The following is a 17,169-nucleotide window of genomic DNA, read 5'->3' on the forward strand; positions in this document are numbered from 1 at the left end:
ATGATCGCATGATAGCATATGACGGAGCATGGGCTTAATATAGGTGTTCGATAGGCGGACACCAGGGTATATCATGATAAACTTTCAACAACAAATGCTCTTCCCTTCCTTGCCCCCCACTCTCCACTCATGGTTTCCCATGGTCCTCCCCTTCCACCCTCCCCACCCCCCTCAAACTCAAGTAAACGTCTGTCCCCCACCCCCACAAACTCTGCACCGCAATGCCTCCTCCAAAATACTCCGCGTAAGCCCTTCCCAACGGGAGTCCGTACCCTAGCCCCGCCAAGCTGTTCGCTCCATCACCTCCAGGTCCTGAAAAGGCATTCAGCGCGTCCATGCCGTTGCCCGAGTGGTTGCCCGTCAACGTCGAGGATGCTTGGTCGTCATTGAAGGTAGTGAAGCTATAGTCCCAGATCTGTTTAAGGTTCTCGGGGGAAATGCCGCCGCCGCGGTCGCGGATCCGGATCGTTACGCCGGGTGTCGAGTGTTTAAGGGGCAGGATGTTTGAGTCTGCCGTCGGAGACGCAGTAGTGGTGTTGCCAGTGAACCGTTGGGATGCTATGTCTGTGTTGCCTTGGTCCTTGTTTTCGACCATCTGGTTGCTAATGTTGTCGACATCCCTGGTACCCGTGCTCCCCGGTAGCAGTTCTGGAAGAGGGGCGATGGTAACTTCGATGCTCTCCCGTTCCATGCCGCTTTCTACCGTTGCGCGAAAAGCATTCTTGAGGAGTTCGGTGATGATGTATTCAAGGTGGACGGGTATATGTGCGAATTCGTAGTCCGGCTCTCCATTCACCACCACGGTAGGTCGAACACCGTACTTGAGCTCGCAGATCTCGCCTACTACGTTCGCGCAGTGATCAATGATCCTCGCGGGCCTCAGTCTCGTGTCAATGACACCGATGTATCCCGGGTTGTCGTCCTGCTCATGCATAACCTCGCAATGTGGCTGGCTTGAGAAATGCAGCGACAAGTGCTGCTCCGCAATCAGTCGCGTGCCTATCCTTGCCCGCAAATGCTCGTCCAAGAAACGAGTTACATTTTTGGGGCTGATGTACTTCCTAGCCTCCAGAAACCCTCGTGCTAGTATGCTAATCGTATTCGCGTGCGTTTGAACAAGGTCGGCCATAACTTCCGTAAACTTGACCTCCTCTTCTAACGTTGTAATCTCGTGCTCTGCCCATGGCAACAGCGTCGAGAGACTGTGTATGTAGTTGGAGTGTATTTTAGACACGTGTGGGTTCGATACGACAATAAAGGGCAGGTTGCGGAGCGATTGTATACGATGCGCGAGTCGTGCTGGGAGTATTGACAGTGTGAAGTTGGCCGACGTGAGCAGTTGTTGCGTCGTGAGCGGCGGTTTTCCGTGTCTAGTCATCACGCGACAGTTGTCAGCCAAAATATGTACACGCAGATGTAGAGAACATACTTGACGAGATCTGTAAGCGTCAATGGATGCAGTGTCAAGCTGGCCAATCGAGAAATGTCATTGTCGGTGACCGTCTTGGTGTGCAAACTGTGGTGCTTGTTCCCTCTTGCGAAGAGCGCCCTGGTCGTCCTCCGAGTAGGGCGTGGACAGCAGGATCGGATGATGTGCGATTGGATGACCAGAGGTCGTTGAACCTGTGCCATTGTATCTTCGCGACAAGTTTCGTCTACTCAATTTCCTTATACAGCAGGGCGCGAACAATTTCGTCGTTCGAAACTTGGATGAGATTTGGAAATGACTGTCCGGTGGAAAGCGTCATTCAGCCAAGAGTCCGCTCGCGATTCAGGGTAATCCTCAGATGGCGGAAGATTCGTCTAAAGGCTCTTGAGAGGCGTGTTATAAGTGCCTACCTCTGGGGTAGCAACTCCGTGGTGCGGGTCGCAGTCGAAGCTTCCCCAAGCTTATGCGGCTCCAAGCGAGCGGTGAGAAGGTCGATCTTATAACGTCATACCTGCACCCAAAAGCGACCTCGCGGGGTACCCGTGCGAAAGATGAAACGAGTCAAAATCAAAGTACATTGTGCTTAGTAGATTACAACTGCTTAGTAGAGAATGATGAGGGCACGAAATGTGCTGGATGGCCCGTGTGGTGAAACATCCATACTACAAAGTGTAAAAAAAACCCGAAGCTTGTACACTGGCTCAAATGCCAACAATGAACAGCCTCATCATGTCGCATGAAATGTTTCAGCTACCTTTACGTTCGTCAAACGAAGATACAAAGAGCATTAAAGCTATACAGGCTTTATTATACTTGTTACCAAATTCAATATCTATCTACTATTAGCTATAATGCTTTGTTAGCTTGGTACCCTTTTAAGTATAATATAAGCAGGTAATAAGGTGGCCTTGCGGTAAAACTCTTGCCAGATACCAACGGGTATGACCACTAAGAGCATATCGACCATATGCTAACCTGTCTGCCATGATCAGCAGCGAAGGACTGGGAAGTTTACAGAAAACACCGTCACACACCATCCACAACGAACAATATGAAGTGTTTATGGTATTCTATCTCTATCTTCTACGAGATGAAATCAGATGAGATCAAATCATGCTAATTTTGTACCCAACGCCGACCATGACCGTGATCACTACCGCATTACTCATAGGCTGGTATCAGATAAGCCTGTCATGCAACTCTTGAACTGTCATGCCGTGAAACCAAGAATGAAGGAAACTTTTCAACCGCGAATGATCTAATCATCCTCGTCGGAGAAGACCTCCTCACCACGCTTGCGGCGGGCCATGCGGTCCTTCTTCTTCTTGCGCATCTCGCTTCTGTGGCAATTATTAGCATTCGGTCCCAGTTGATTTTTTTTAGAGGAAAAATATTCCTGGGGATACTTACGAAGTCAACTTCTTCTTCTTTGCCTGGGAAGCGATCTTGTTACCCATTGCGTCGAATTGCTTAGTCATACAGGTTAGCAAAGGCCAGAATAAAAAGGGGGGGTGGGGGAAATACCTCAACTTCTTCGCCTTCATCTTTGCCCAAACGAGGTCCAGCACCCTGACCCTGCACCCAGTTGTGGCCGGAAGGCGTCATCTTGCCGTCCATGACAGCCCAGACTTCCTCAGTGAGGCCCTCAGTGAACTCAGCCGAGTGAGTGATGATGATGACACCACCCTCGAAGGTCTTGATGGCCTTGGACAAGGCACCGAGAGAGTCACGGTCGAGGTAGTTGGTGGGCTCGTCAAGGACGATCAAATGGGGACGCTGCCATGAGCACGCGGCAAGGACGACCTTGACACGCTGGCCACCAGACAGACCGCGCATACGCGAGTGAGAAACAAGCTCGGCATCGAGACCAAAGTTGGCGCAGTGAGCCTCAATCTCCTTACGGACCAGAGGACGGAACTGACCGCTGGCAAGAGCCTCCTTCTGATCGACCTCAGCAACCATCTTGGCGTGAGAAGCCATGATCTCGGAACGAGGAATCCAGGCGTTGTCAGCAGTCATCATAGGCGTCCACTTCTCGTTCTTCAGACCGACGTTGTCACCGAGCGCGAACGAACACTCGTACTCGTACGAGTTCTTGAACTTCCTACGCGAGTTGATACCAATGACACGACGCTGCGAACCCTCGATCCTGTAGATCTTGTCCATGGCCTTCTCGTCCTCCTCGGTGACGATCTTGTTGGCACGGTCCATGGTCTCACGGTCCTCACCAGTCTGGAAACGCCACTGAATGTACTCGGAAGGAGTCTTGTCCAGGTGGTGATCGATATGGGCGAAAGCGTGCTGCTTGATGTAGGCGATACGGATGTTCTCGTGGTGGTAGATCTCACCCTTGGTGGGGACAAGCTCACCAGTCAAGACGTTGACGACAGTCGACTTTCCGGCACCGTTGGGGCCAATGACGGCGATACGAGAGCCAAGCGAGCACTGGAAGGTGATGTCGGTGATCTGGGGCTTGGAGGTACCCTCGTACTGGAAGCTCATGTTGGTAGCACGGAGGATAGCCTTGGCCTTGGTCTTGACACCCTCAAGGAAACCGGGCTCGGGGAACTTGAACTCCATGTCGGAGGCGCTGAGCTCGTGGTACGACCTAGCTGAAGGCACACGCTTGACGAACTCGTCGAGGTTACCACGGTAACGCTTAAGCTTGAAGCGCTCGTAGTGAATGACGTGCTGAATGATGTGGTTCAAGAACTTGCTGTCGTGAGAAATGACAATGGATGTGCAAGGCGAGTTGGTCAGGTAGTCTTCGAGCCACTTGACGTTCTTGACGTCCAGATGGTTAGTGGGCTCGTCAAGGAGTAGGATATCGGGCTCCTCGAAAACGGCACGAGCGAGCGCGAGCTTCATCTTCCAGCCACCAGAAAGGGCACCAATGGGACCGCTGTACATGGCGTCGGAGAAACCGAACTCGTTGAGGGTCTTCTCGACCTCCTCCTGGGGCTTCTCAATGCCAACAGACTTGAGCTTCTTCTGGGTCCAGCCAATGACAGTCTCCTCGGTGTCAGCAGAGTCCAAGTCGTGCTCGACGTAGACAGTCTTGACCTCGCTCTGCTTGGGGAAACCCTCGACCTGCTCGTTGTTGATAGCACGCATGAGGGTCGTCTTTCCGGAACCGTTGGGTCCGAGAAGGCCATAACGCTGACCACGCTTCAGACGGAGATGAGTCTGGTTGAGCAGGATCTTAGCACCATAGGCCAAGTTGAAGGTGCAGTTGCAGAGATCCTCGCCCTCCTCCTCATCGGGCTCCACTGCCCTCTCCAGAGCAGCACCGGGAAGGGAGCGTTGGCGGATATCTTCGGTGACGTCCTTGGACTCCTCATCGCCAACTAGGACGGCAACGAAGGGGCCAGCGTTGGCCGTCCAGTTGAACGACTCGTAGTCCTTCTCGTCGATCAGCTGACCGCCGATGGCGCCAATGTAGTTGACAACAGGGGTGAAACGCTCGTCGATCTTGTACTTGGAGGGAAGGGCAGCCTTGAGATGGCCGGCAATGGTGGCAATATCTCCAATCTTCTCGATCTCGGGGATCTTGCCATTCTCGACGTGGCCAACGCGGATGAGGGTGTCGAGACCCTGGCGGGTCTTCTCACGAGCCTCGGGATCGGCAAGATTGTCGTGGTTCTTCTCGAGAGCAGGCATCAGCCTGGGCAAGAAAGCAGCGACAATCTGGGGGTCCTCGACAAGCTTGCACATGTTGTCGATGATGACGGCCGCCTTACGCTTGATGGCCGTCTCGCGCTCGACGAGACCACGCTCGAGCAGGGGGACCATGATGGCAAGAGTGGGCTCGTGGACATCGGTAACGAAGGTGGTGGCACCGAGCAAATGAATCGTCTCGGGGACGTTCTCGGGCTTGGCGATACACTTGATCAGCTCGGGGATGAAGCGCTCAATATCCTTGTTGGAGATGAGAGAGCACAGGGTCTCCATGGTGGTGTAGGCAGCCTTCTTGACTTCAGGCTTGGTGTCCCACATGGCTCCCGAGATGACGGGGATCAGGTCTGGGACGCGGAAAGCCATCTGTGCGGTAGCGCTCTTGGTGAGGATCTCGATGCACTTGAGGTCCGTCATCTTTTCGGGCCACTTTTGTGCGTTCTCGAGCGAGTAGATGATGTGGGGGATGATGGCCTTGACGGCGTTGGGGTTGGCAGCGGCGACGATGGACTCGGCAGTCGTCTGGGCAGCGACCTTGACACCGCTCATCTTGTCGCCGACAGCGGCCAGCACGTTCGGCAGGAGGGAGACGAGGTAGGGCTCGACGGCAGCGGAGACCTGGGCGTGCTGGGCAATGGCGCGGATGGCGTCCAGCGCACGCTCGCGGGCGACGGCATCCTTCTTGCTGGCGAGCTGCTTCTTGAGCAGGTCGACGGCCCTGGGGGGGTTTGTTAGCAAGGGTGCTGCAGTGTGAGCTTGGTAGACGTACTTTGTGGGAGCGTCAGCCTCCTCAATGTCGCCGTTGATAAAGGTGGCGATGGAGCTGGCAGCAGCGTTGATCTCGTCCTGGGCCTTGGACACAGTCAACTTGCTCATGAGCTCCTCGAGGGCCTTGAGGGCCTTTGAGTTCTCCGACTTGACGGCCGAAGCGTCGTGCAAAGCAGCGGGAGCCATTTTGCAGGTTGTTGGGGGGAGGGAGAATTTCTGTGTGTCGAGGGTGAGAAGAAGCGGGCGGAGGTCCTTAAATGGACAAAGGCGGGGCCTAACGTCTAAAAACTTTTCGGTGAAGGATAGACGAAAATCTATCGGGGGTATCTCTGATGCACAACAACCGCGAGAAACGTGACTCGCAGCCTGTATGCGACCGGGACAAATGACAGTGAATGAAAGAACCTTGGGATAGCCCAGAGGAGGGGAAAGTGGTAGGAGAGGGCGCAACGACCGTGAGGGCGCGGGCTTTTTAACTCTTTGGTGGGCTTTCAGAAATTTTTGGCAGGGGAGGGGCGTAAGAGCCGATAAGATTGGCGCCGCCTGTGCAGGGGCCGAGTCCTCGCCCTCAGCGTCCTTGTCCCACGGGAGGCCATTCGTTCAATTGCGTTTGCTGTATTATTATTACTTCAGTCGAAGCCGAGGCCAGAGTTTTCATTCCCTTTGCCGCCTGCTTCCGCACGGATTCTATTCGCACACTTGTAGTTGAGCACCCACGTTGCAAAAGGGCGTCTATTTGTGGCGAAATCGACATGCGCGCTGACCGCCTTCTCGTCTCTAGCCATGGACAGGCAACAAGTTGGGCGTCTCGCATTATGCAGCACGGAAGATCAGGGCTTGCTACGGTAGACATGTAGACCAATCTAAAGGCAAGTTTGCCATTGCCGTACATGGACGCCTTGCACCTTCCCATGTAGTCTACTTGACCTGCACCTTCCCACTGAACTGTGTACTTGAGGCCCAAGTACTCCATGCCCACCCCACGTACAGAGCGGAACCACCTGGGCACCACCTCTTCAAGCCGGACACTATTCGCGCCATGACGCTACGGCTGCCAGCGGAGGCTCCACACTGGTTCCCATTCCCATTCCCAACTTGCCGACCTGATTCTGTTGGCGGTACCTTTGCCACCGCCCCTGGACCTGACAAAGACGGCATCGGCCATGGTCGAGACTGCCACGGAAGATTCCATTTTCCTTCCGCTGGACATCGCTCGGGGTTACCAATTCAAGTGGCGCCGTAAATTGTTCATCACTTATCGATATACCCCAGGTTCGCTTCGTTCGCCTCAGACTTCTCCACAGTACGCTTGTGCGCATCTGTCTGCCAGCTAATGACTTGCATACCATGGCGCCCCTCGATGCTGCACGGACGACGGCCACCTTCACGATTTGCCTTGCTTTTCCCTCAGCGTGGGATAGGTGAAGTTGCTCACTACCATGACTTGGTCAAAATTGCTTTGCTAACTACTGCAGAGATGATCAAACTAGTCGGATAGTGCGCCTATCGCATTCTAACCCCCAAGTCTCATAGGATGAATATTCTATGCACATGAAACGGGCTTTGTGTTTTGTGCTCGTCCAACTCATGATTTTACAGGCTCTGGAGGAAAGCAATCCCAGCCTCTCGTACCGATCGCCCTCGAGGGGTTTCAAGACAAGACCACCTGCAATATCACTCTCTGTGCCAACGAAGAGTAGAACAGGCCAAGGGCGGTCAAAGATTGACTGTAAGCTTCCGGTGGAGTCGTTCAACGGTAAGCCCGTCAAGATTGTCGCATCCGTAACTTTGTGCTTGTTGGACTTGTCGTAGGCGTGTACCAACATACACTTGTCCGATGCTAACATTGCAGCATCCTTCTTCAAGTACCGTTGCATGGGCCGGAAATACACGTGAGTTATCCAGCCAGTAAGGTACACGCAAGGGTCGAAGCGATATATACTAATTTTTTGCGTCATCTCTTCATTATACTCGGCCATGCTCCACGTCCGACCGGTCTGATCTCGAATCTTTACCTCGACATCAAGGTTTTTAGTATAGCAAGTACGTCTTTCCAATGCCTGTGATACCTTTCCACGCAGCCCAGCTCCACGAAGGGAACCCTGCTCTCCTACTGATTCCCAACTTCGATCCCTCGGCCTCTGGTATCCACATCAGAGCTGCCAGGAAGCCTTCGTTGGCACCAAATGCTCGGGGACAATAGCGTCTTGGAGAATCGATAGGAAGGCCCCAGAAGTGGACACATATGTGCCGGAGTATACCCATGATCGCATTGAGCACGTCCGACTCATACGATAGCTCTCGCTGTAGGTACTCCTCGATGCGCAGTTCTACTGTGTCAGCGTACGCCATTCGACTTAGAGAAGGAAACACGCGCATTTTTCGCCCCAACGCACGTCCGAATGTTGTTGTTGTATCTCTGGTAAGAAAGTGAATAGGTAACACCTCACAGGAATGCATTTCCAAACGTTGGAAATAGATCTGCGATGAAGTGAAAACCAACCGACGGCGAGGAAGAAGGCCTTCTTGGTAAGTCCAACCGCGCGTCGACCACTTACTTTCTGCTACTTCTGCTCTGCTGTTCGGCAACAACCTGAGACTTGTGCTCTTGTTGTGAACGGAGACAGATGCAAGTGGACGTCGAGTTGTGTGCGAGACCCCAGGCAGACCACTATGCGAGCTTGTTCCTGCAACATTGATGATTGTCACTGCTGCGCCCGAGTATATCTGATCCATATTCCGGATCAAAGTATGCTTGGAATCACCGGACTCCTGATCGATGCAGTACCGATCGATCCAGAGATAACGGAGACCAATCGCCTTTGTACATGTTATAGCGTCCTCGATCAACAGCGGAACCTTTGTTGGAAGCTTCAGGCGCAAACCTGGTGAAGAATCAGAGCCCCAGACATAGCTCAGTGCAACAAATTTGCACTCCTTCGGCGCCTCCACGATTCTCCGAGTCGTGCAATCAATTACCCGAAAACCAGGGAGTTGCATCATTTTCACCGATCCGCAGCTATCTTCGTGCTCCGTGTCGCAGTACTGCAACCACTGTTTCACAGCGGCCCAATTGATTTTATCTGACTGAATATCTCGTGCGAACAACCGCTCAGCGCCAGGAAAGGCACTGTTGGAGCCGAAGAGGAGCCATCCAGATTTCCCCAAGTCCTTTAATTGCGACAATTTCAACATGACACCCGGGACGCCATCGAATCTTATGGCCTCGATGCAGTAGAATGGATGGCTTCCGGTGGGGCCTGTAATTTTATAGTGTTCGATTCTAAGCAAATCAATTAGCTAGCACAACCGCATCCAGAGACGGAGCGGACTTACGTTTTCCGAAACAAATCGCAAAGCATACACTTCTCATCCAGCTTTACAAACCCATGGATATATTTCGACGACTGGAGGGAGGACATCTGCGACATGATTGTCTCCTCATCAAAGCAGATGGTAGCGCATTCTTCGCACAAGTCCTCACCCCCCTTTGAGCTACCACTCACAGATAGCTCTACCGCATCAAGCTCAGAGGGGTTGCTAGGAGCATGTGCACTGATTGTCAAACGCTTAGCTCGAGCCGCATGCTCCATACTCGTTTGTGGCCTCTTGTCACTACTACGGGCGCTCGCACCACCTGCTTCAGCTAGGATTCCAACTCCAGCACTGGTATCTGCATCTCCAGTGTCGTCGACAGAGCTCGAAGGGGAATCTAGAGGCGGGCGGTATTGGTCTGCTGGTTGCTTTGTTCCCACCATACTGGAGTAGGGAGTATTTGTGTAACTGGAATCTTAACGACTTGAGAATCACAGGGTTTGAAAAGTAGCTCAAGGATTTTTTTGCGAGCATTTATGTTAAAAAGAATTTTCCAGCGTACGTAGTCCCTGTCAGAAGGACTATGGTGATGGCGGTAGGCCACCATATAATGAAACGGTTCCTAGCCGTGGGACCGATAGTGTTTGATGACCAGGGTCACGGACCGCGAGCCTGAGTGTTGAAGGCTGTGCAAGTAGCATGGGCGTCCAATGAGCATGAAAGCGACACGAGGACGCCTTTCGAATGCACATGCATGTGCTTCGCTCGGCTAGGTTTGCATGGTGGCTGTGTTTGTCGGCCTGGTAGAACACGATATTTATCGCTTCTCCATTGTTGATTGGTAGTTGACATGGGGCGAACATCGACAACACCACCTTTGACCTTGTAGTGCGTTAGGAGTCCTATGCCAAATGCCGACCAAGGCAAGGCACAGAAATATGTTCAAGTCAGTCGAACAAGCATCTTGCGAAAGGATAAAATACCAGAAATGAATTTTGAAAGCCGCTGAGAACGCAACAAAAGGTCCATGATTTGTAGGAGTTAGATGTAATAGTGTGTTTGAGGCCCACGCGAGATTAGAGCAAAAGGAAATCAGCCCCAGTTTGCTGGGAATGCATTTCAAAGCCTACATAGTACCTCTCGTGTTCCAACTACTTGTCAAAAGCAGCCCTCAGCGCCTCGAAATGATCCCTCACATCCTCTCCAAGCTTGCCTTCGATATCCGCCAATATCGTACATATCAAACTATAATTATTACAGAGGAACCGCTCCCGTTTCCGCGTATCGCTGATGCTCTTGCTCAGCTTCGTAAGATAGGCTTCGTATTCACTCCTCAGTCTTCCCACCGACACACTCACGGGCTCATCGTCGCCCGCCTCCGACGACAACGCGAGGATCCCTTGAAGTAGATTGGCGAATTTCTGCGTTAGCGGCGTCGGCGCTGTCGAGGCTGCGTTGTGAGAGCCTGAAGAAAGGAGGGCTGCACCGGTTGATGGTCGGTTTGGGAGGGATGAGGTGAGCTTTTGTAGGGAGGTGCAGTGCATGTCGAGCACCTGCTGGAAGCGTGGCCAGAGTAGCATGTTTGTCGCGTTGATGTAGCCTTCTACTGTCGGGACTTTCCTCCGTTGCAGCTCGAATGCAAAGTGCTGGTTGAGACGCACACAAAGAAGGATGCCGAGTGTATCTGTAGTCGTCTCGACAAGGGACTTGGTAACCGCTTGACCAACTGCTATTGTGGGTTCGAAGACTGATGCGAATGTACGAGATATGGCGTGGTAATTCTGCGTCGGCGCGAAGTACGTCGAGATGAAAGTGTACTCAAAACACGCGTTGTCGATAAGAGCGAGGTTGAAATTTCGGAAGGGGACTTCGAGGTAGTGGGCAGACTTCTCCTCTTCAGCAACGTGGGCTGTTAAAGCGGTGACGGAGGGACTCTTCAAAACATCAAGCCGTCGGCCAAGCGAAAAGGCATCATAGGTTACTGGTGCATTGCGTGACTGTCCCAGTAAGTTCCCACCTCTTCTGGCACTGGCATCCTCGCCTAGTATATCATACTTGTCCATTGCATGGACCTTGATCTTTTCGAGCGCCATTCGGTACCTGGTGAAATGGTTCAAGTAATACCAGCGCATAGTGAAAATGTAAGCCTGGCTGATCTGCTGCGCAAGGTCGGGCTGGTGTTTCGCAAGGAAAGCATAGAGATCCTTGTATTTAAGGAAAGCTTGTTGTTGGATAATCTGTGCATTGATCGAGGGTGACCGGATAGCCTTAATTTGAGCTACTATGTAGTCTCGTATTCGTTCGACGGCTCGATGTATGAGGTCGTCCAGTAGTGGCTTCACGTCTTTGATGGCTTTCAGATCGGGTTGTTCCTTTGCTTTCGCATTTATGGTTTTGGACCGTTTCTCCACTTCTGCAAGGGCGCGCACAAAGCCCTCGTCGACGGGGCCTTCTGCAATCTTGCGTACGACGGCTGGTGCTATGCTGATATCTTCCACCGCGGGGCCTAATAGCTTCTCTACTACTCTGCGATTCTCGAGTTTCGTGTTCAGTGCTACGGAACGGTTTTGGAGAGACTCAATTTCCGCTGATACTGCGCCAAGATCTGCTTGGAAGTTTGTGAGGTACGTTTCAACCGACTTCAACACCTCATCGCATGCTAATATCGACTTGTGAAGGTCCTCAAACTTGTCTTTCTCGTTATCATCTGCAAGAAGAATGAGCAAAAAGCGTGGAGGAAATGTATAAAGACGTACATTCGTCAACTGACTGCGCGCTACATGTATGTACAGATGTGTGTTGCCGTGGCTCGGGTGCTTCTTCTATGAAGTCGTGCAAGCTCAGCCCTCCAAAATCAATGTCCGCGTCTACTACCTCTGGCTTTTGTTGTATGTCACCTTTCGCATCCCGATGTGCAGTGATAGGTCTGCGAGTCGGTCCTCCCATTATCGACTCTAACACCTGTATGGGATTTGGGCCATTATAGTAAGGTCCTCCTGCCGGCCGTCTGCGTGGTGCGCCATTAGGAGGCCGTGCAGTATTAGGCAAGCTTGTACTCGAGGAGTTAGGCGACACAAGCGATAGTGAAGATGATCGTGGGTTTAGTCCTGGTCTTTGAGGCAAAGGACCAGGCCCTGAGGGCGGATAACCCCTTCGTGGAGCAGGGGAGTACGAGTCGCGGCGTGGCGGGGGCGTTCCAGAGGGCGTGGAGTAGGCGGAAAGCCTGTCTAGGCCCCACATGCTTTCTGTCAGAGTCGCAGTCAGTTCAAGGGCGCATTTTGAACATCAAACACCGAGATGGACTTCGAGGACAGGTCGACGACGACGGGCGCTGCACACAAGAAGCCTCGGCGTTTGTTTTCTCCGACGCTAGACAGGGGCATACTAGCGCGGCTTTGCCCCTCGCGCCTACCCAAAATCAAAATCCAGACACGCAGACTTCTCTCCATCTCCTCTAAGGACCGTCTCCCACGCCAGCGCTCCCTGTCCAACCACCCGAATACAGCACCTCCTCACCGTCGCATCCTACTCTCATTCAACACCATGGCGGACGACGCGCAGGTACGTCTCTCGCATGATAGCCCCGCATGTGCTCTCTTACCCCACCTTATCGATTCTCATTGCCCTTTGCGCCCAGGCATCAAGTCAAATGCTACACTTTGCGCTTCCCGTCAATGCATAAACTGACAATATATTCTGCAGCATGAGCACACCTTCGAGAGCGCCGATGCCGGTGCCTCTACCACTTTCCCCATGCAGTGCTCTGCTCTGAGGAAGAACGGCTTCGTCGTCATCAAGAACCGCCCTTGCAAGATCGTCGAGATGACCACCTCCAAGACCGGCAAGCACGGCCACGCCAAGGTCCATTTGGTTGCCATCGACATCTTCACCTCGAAGAAGTTGGAAGAACTCTGCCCTTCTACCCACAACATGAACGTCCCCAACGTCCGCCGCCAGGAGTACCAGCTCGTAAGTAACGCGATACTTGTGCAATCAGCCACAGCTAACAGTGCGGACTAGCTCGACGTCACCGATGATGGTTTCCTCTCCCTCATGTCCGACGACGGCACCACCAAGGACGATGTCAAGATCCCCGATGGTGAAGTTGGTGAGAAGATCCACAAGCTCTTCACCGAGGACGGCAAGGACATTAGTGAGTCAATCCCATAGATCACGCTCGGTAACATTGCTAACATCGCGTTAGACGTCATCGTCCTTACTGCTATGGGCGAGGAGTCCGCTATCGATGCTAAGGAGGCTCCTAAGGTCTAGATTCGTTCCGTTGGACACGTAGGCTGTCAGCAAGAGGCAAGGCGCGCACTGCTGATGGACTACGAGAAAGGCTGTGACACTCTTTGCATACTCTTTTATGTGAAGTTGCAGCTCAAGCGACAATTCGGCATTCTCCAGCGCGGTTTCGCCTGCACTACTGGCGACTAATGCTCAAGGTTCTTCGGACGGTTTTGGGTTCTTTGCATTGCCATGTGTGGGAAACGTATTACGACTCGTTTCCCTTTAGATATATCCCTAACGGCAATGAATAAAGGCGATGATGATGTTATGGCATATGCCGAGTTCCTCATTGGCGAAAATCTCGGTGAATGTGCGATTTTCCGTTTTCGCGCTAGTGGAAGGCGAACCTCAATTTTGTGCAACTTCGAGCCATCGTGATGTTCTTTACCAAACCATAAGCCCTGCCCCAGTCACTCCCTATTGGTCGCTCAATGCGAAGATCTCCCACCCAGTTGACCTTTTAAACAACTCATCTGCCAATAGTTGTCAGATCCTTCAACCTTGGAAGACTGTATCGCGCGACGATCATCAACACTAGGCGCTGAACATGGGTTCATGCCAAGTGAAGACGAAGACGTGAACAGCAGCCACCAAGATGGAGAACCGGCCGACCAAGGGCCCTATTTGTGGCGTCGAAAACTGCCGATCGCGAAGCTACGAGGAGGGCGAAGATGGATTTCTGTACTGCCAGAATGGACATCGGCAGCACGTGAGAGTTGAAAAAAGTGGAAATAGAACCCAGTCACTAATAGGAGTAGGGATTGGTGCGCGGAGATGACGACGATGACTTCTCCACGAATGCTTCCAGGACGATCACGCGCAAGAAGAGAGATGCCGGTGAGAGCGAGAAGCGGGTAGCTAAAAGTACGTTCATTGTTGTAATTTGCGCGGCGGTGTGACTTCCAGACCTCATATTCGGCGGGAATCGCTCAGAAAATTACTGGAACACTTCTTGCCACTGTATTCGAAGCTGACCTGGAATCTAGATTTTAGTGGCCGACGAGCCTTCGATCTGTATCTGAAGTCCGTACAGCTTATCCTGAGACATCAAATCTGGTTTTTAGTACAAGAAAAGGGTCTTCCGGCTGAACTTGAGACAGTCGTCTTCGACCTCTGGGCTTTGCGCATTGCGCAATTTGGCGACAAGATTGCAAGCAACAACGCAGAGTCCGATTCGCAGTCTCAGTCCCAGGTCTTCAGTACCTTGGAAAGCGAGGACAGCGAAACAACGGACAACGAGCGCGGCCTACATAAAAGGCCACAAGGAAGAGACAGGAAGCTCGCCGGCGCGCCCAATCTCAATGACTGCCTTGCGCTATGCTATCTGGGTATCCTGACCCTGCGACTCCCGATTACGCCCGGTGATATCTATGCATGGGTTACCGACGGCAAGATGCCTTATAGGAGGGCGATAAAATATATTCCACTCACTATGAGAGACCGATTACCACCACCATATCATGCTGTCTTGGACCCGAACACGTTTTTCAAATACAAGCGCTTCTATACTACGGTTACAGATCTGCAGATTAGCTTCGAGAAAGACCATGGGATTCTATGGCCGGCGCTTAACGTCCCGCTACTTCTCTTCCGCTACCTCAAAGAGCTTGCTTTACCTCTGGAGCTGTACGATGCCACGATTCGACTGAGCCATATACTAGATCACGACTTCGTGTTACATCAAAACGGCAACAAGAGGCTTGGGATCCGATATCTACCCGAGGGACAGCTCATTGGGTGTCTCATTGTATGCGTCAAGCTACTGTACCCTTTGGACGGCGAACAATGCTGCCCCATATCGTCTTCGGAACCCACTTCGACCGTTTTGGATTGGAAGGTTTGGTGCAGGCAGATGGAGCTTGCCAAGGCGAAGCAGCGAGGGGGTGTCGAGCGCTTCACACCTAACGAGTTGATGAAGCTCGAAGATAAGGACGTCTTCTCTATGCGATCCGATCACCTAGATCAGTACCTCGACTTTTATGCCGACACCTATCTCGACGATGCAGAGGTACAGCGAACGAAGGATAATGACGAATTTCGCAATGCGCTATACGAGATGTTTCCTATTGATGGCAAAAGAGAGCACACTGCGGATCAACTGTCTGACGGACTGTCGTTCCAGGATAAATTAGATGTGGTCAAGGCGGTACATGGTGCTATGATTTCAGCGCCCACCATGGGGAATGAAGCGGCCGAGATGGCAACCCTGAGACCGGGACAAGGATATCGGGTGTGGAAGAAAGAGCAAGATCTCCCTGAGCAGGCGAACGCCTTCTTCGAGGAGGCTGCGAAGCTAGTAGGGCTGTCGATGAGTATGCTCGTTATGGCAGTCTTCTCTACTGAGGCGAGGATCGAGCAATGGCGGAGGAAGCAGATGAGGCGGCAAAAGGCCAACGATATGGAGATTGATAGCTGAGGCAAAACTAGTGCAGCACTATGTAGACAACCACCGCCGTAGTTACTCATTACCAACTGAACTGTTCATTGTACCCTTACATCCGAGCTAGCGCCGACGGTGGGCAGGGATTAATGGTGAAGGTGGCTAGCGCCAATGGTTCACGTGACGCACTTCGCTAAGCGACACCACGTTCAATTTGGCAACCTCAACCCACGACGAACTTCGACACAGGATCCAGCAACACCGCAAACATGCAGATCTTCGTGAAGACCCGTATGTTGCTCTACACAAATGCACTCTCGCCGGCATGATACTGATTATTTTCTGCAGTGACGGGCAAGACTATCACCCTCGAGGTGGAGTCCTCTGACACCATCGGTACGCACACGCTTTCCACAACCCGCCACCGCATTCATACGCTGCGCAATGCCCTCGACCGTGGCATCACAGGGAATCAGAAACGGAGGCTGACTTCTTGATTAGACAACGTCAAGTCCAAGATCCAGGACAAGGAAGGCATTCCCCCGGACCAGCAGCGCCTAATCTTCGCCGGCAAGCAGCTCGAGGATGGCCGCACTCTCTCCGACTACAACATCCAGAAGGAGTCGACTCTCCACTTGGTCCTCCGTCTCCGTGGTGGTATCATCGAGCCATCGCTCAAGGCCCTTGCCTCCAAGTACAACTGCGACAAGATGATCTGCCGCAAGTGCTATGCGCGCCTACCACCGAGGGCTGTCAACTGCGTACGTTTCCCAGTAATTCCCATCCACCTGATGGCGACATATAGTGTGGATGGAATATGAATGGTAGTGTTGAGAACTCGGCTAACAATGAGCAGCGCAAGAAGAAGTGCGGTCACACCAACCAGCTCCGCCCCAAGAAGAAGCTCAAGTAAACTATTCGCTCATACTGGCGTCTGGCGAGTCGGGTCGGTGGTACGAATGGGACGAATGCATGCGATGGATATGAGGGCAAGGACCTTCAACGGCACGTGCATCTTTCCACGGTTGGCGTGCTTATCACTCGGGTTCGGCATTTCATGAAAGAAACGGATATGTAGAGTGAATCGATTCAAGTTCAAACACCACCCACTTTGAGACCGCCACCTCGGTGCCTGTCAGTCATGCAACCTGTACGTTCTGAGTGGGATGATCGGGATCACGTGATGGCGTGCGATGATCGCGATTGCATTACGTCATTCTTCACGTCTCCCGAAGTCGAACCAAACAAGCACTTTTTTTATTATGTTGAGCGTTTATGGAATAAACCTATAACAGCGTACGATATTCGA

At 52.4% G+C, this 17,169-nt stretch overlaps 6 protein-coding genes across 6 annotated transcripts; 2 read left to right on the plus strand and 4 right to left on the minus strand.

The window, feature by feature from the left end:
• Positions 1 to 127: 127 nt before the first annotated feature.
• On the minus strand, positions 128 to 1,632 carry K460DRAFT_372906 (alpha-ketoacid dehydrogenase kinase; the record flags this gene model as incomplete). Its single annotated transcript, XM_040934542.1, has 2 exons — positions 128 to 1,370; positions 1,430 to 1,632. The coding sequence occupies 2 exons, from the start codon at positions 1,630 to 1,632 to the stop codon at positions 128 to 130; spliced, it is 1,446 nt and encodes a 481-aa protein (XP_040793301.1).
• A 1,050-nt stretch (positions 1,633 to 2,682) lies between these two features.
• Positions 2,683 to 6,249, minus strand: K460DRAFT_21112 (ARM repeat-containing protein). The gene is made up of 2 exons (XM_040927266.1): positions 5,874 to 6,249; positions 2,683 to 5,822 (listed from the first exon to the last, which is right to left on the minus strand). Exons 1-2 carry the CDS (start codon positions 6,056 to 6,058, stop codon positions 2,900 to 2,902), a joined length of 3,108 nt encoding a protein of 1,035 aa, XP_040793302.1. The 5' UTR covers positions 6,059 to 6,249; the 3' UTR covers positions 2,683 to 2,899.
• Positions 6,250 to 7,799: 1,550 nt separating this feature from the next.
• K460DRAFT_302100 (HET-domain-containing protein) lies at positions 7,800 to 9,817 on the minus strand. The gene is made up of 2 exons (XM_040929895.1): positions 9,209 to 9,817; positions 7,800 to 9,155 (listed from the first exon to the last, which is right to left on the minus strand). The coding sequence occupies exons 1-2, from the start codon at positions 9,628 to 9,630 to the stop codon at positions 7,904 to 7,906; spliced, it is 1,674 nt and encodes a 557-aa protein (XP_040793303.1). The 5' UTR covers positions 9,631 to 9,817; the 3' UTR covers positions 7,800 to 7,903.
• A 371-nt stretch (positions 9,818 to 10,188) lies between these two features.
• On the minus strand, positions 10,189 to 12,484 carry K460DRAFT_302103 (Sac2 family protein). The gene is made up of 2 exons (XM_040929896.1): positions 11,944 to 12,484; positions 10,189 to 11,894 (listed from the first exon to the last, which is right to left on the minus strand). Exons 1-2 carry the CDS (start codon positions 12,425 to 12,427, stop codon positions 10,339 to 10,341), a joined length of 2,040 nt encoding a protein of 679 aa, XP_040793304.1. The 5' UTR covers positions 12,428 to 12,484; the 3' UTR covers positions 10,189 to 10,338.
• Positions 12,485 to 12,634: 150 nt separating this feature from the next.
• On the plus strand, positions 12,635 to 13,535 carry K460DRAFT_361508 (translation initiation factor eIF-5A). The gene is made up of 4 exons (XM_040932473.1): positions 12,635 to 12,748; positions 12,890 to 13,156; positions 13,208 to 13,340; positions 13,392 to 13,535. Exons 1-4 carry the CDS (start codon positions 12,731 to 12,733, stop codon positions 13,457 to 13,459), a joined length of 486 nt encoding a protein of 161 aa, XP_040793305.1. The 5' UTR covers positions 12,635 to 12,730; the 3' UTR covers positions 13,460 to 13,535.
• A 343-nt stretch (positions 13,536 to 13,878) lies between these two features.
• On the plus strand, positions 13,879 to 16,019 carry K460DRAFT_361511 (uncharacterized protein). The gene is made up of 3 exons (XM_040932475.1): positions 13,879 to 14,189; positions 14,239 to 14,344; positions 14,467 to 16,019. Exons 1-3 carry the CDS (start codon positions 14,076 to 14,078, stop codon positions 15,894 to 15,896), a joined length of 1,650 nt encoding a protein of 549 aa, XP_040793306.1. The 5' UTR covers positions 13,879 to 14,075; the 3' UTR covers positions 15,897 to 16,019.
• The last annotated feature ends 1,150 nt before the right edge of the window (positions 16,020 to 17,169 follow it).

Source organism: Cucurbitaria berberidis (assembly GCF_010015615.1).
Source record: "Cucurbitaria berberidis CBS 394.84 unplaced genomic scaffold K460scaffold_1, whole genome shotgun sequence".
Taxonomy (NCBI): Eukaryota; Fungi; Ascomycota; class Dothideomycetes; order Pleosporales; family Cucurbitariaceae; genus Cucurbitaria; species Cucurbitaria berberidis.

Bases quoted from the DNA above. Each gene is read 5' to 3' on its own strand.
- K460DRAFT_21112 (XM_040927266.1), bottom strand. From the start codon at position 6,058: ATGGCTCCCGCTGCTTTGCACGACGCTTCGGCCGTCAAGTCGGAGAAC. The intron at 5,823-5,873 runs GTACGTCTACCA...AAACCCCCCCAG, and splicing joins GAGGCTGACGCTCCCACAAA to GGCCGTCGACCTGCTCAAGA.
- K460DRAFT_302100 (XM_040929895.1), bottom strand. From the start codon at position 9,630: ATGGTGGGAACAAAGCAACCAGCAGACCAATACCGCCCGCCTCTAGAT. The intron at 9,156-9,208 runs GTAAGTCCGCTC...TGATTTGCTTAG, and splicing joins TGCGATTTGTTTCGGAAAAC to AATCGAACACTATAAAATTA.
- K460DRAFT_302103 (XM_040929896.1), bottom strand. From the start codon at position 12,427: ATGTGGGGCCTAGACAGGCTTTCCGCCTACTCCACGCCCTCTGGAACG. The intron at 11,895-11,943 runs GTACGTCTTTAT...TTCTTCTTGCAG, and splicing joins CGCGCAGTCAGTTGACGAAT to ATGATAACGAGAAAGACAAG.
- K460DRAFT_361508 (XM_040932473.1), top strand. The intron at 13,157-13,207 runs GTAAGTAACGCG...AGTGCGGACTAG, and splicing joins GCCGCCAGGAGTACCAGCTC to CTCGACGTCACCGATGATGG. The intron at 13,341-13,391 runs GTGAGTCAATCC...ACATCGCGTTAG, and splicing joins CGAGGACGGCAAGGACATTA to ACGTCATCGTCCTTACTGCT.
- K460DRAFT_361511 (XM_040932475.1), top strand. From the start codon at position 14,076: ATGGAGAACCGGCCGACCAAGGGCCCTATTTGTGGCGTCGAAAACTGC. The intron at 14,190-14,238 runs GTGAGAGTTGAA...TAATAGGAGTAG, and splicing joins AGAATGGACATCGGCAGCAC to GGATTGGTGCGCGGAGATGA. The intron at 14,345-14,466 runs GTACGTTCATTG...CCTGGAATCTAG, and splicing joins CGAGAAGCGGGTAGCTAAAA to ATTTTAGTGGCCGACGAGCC.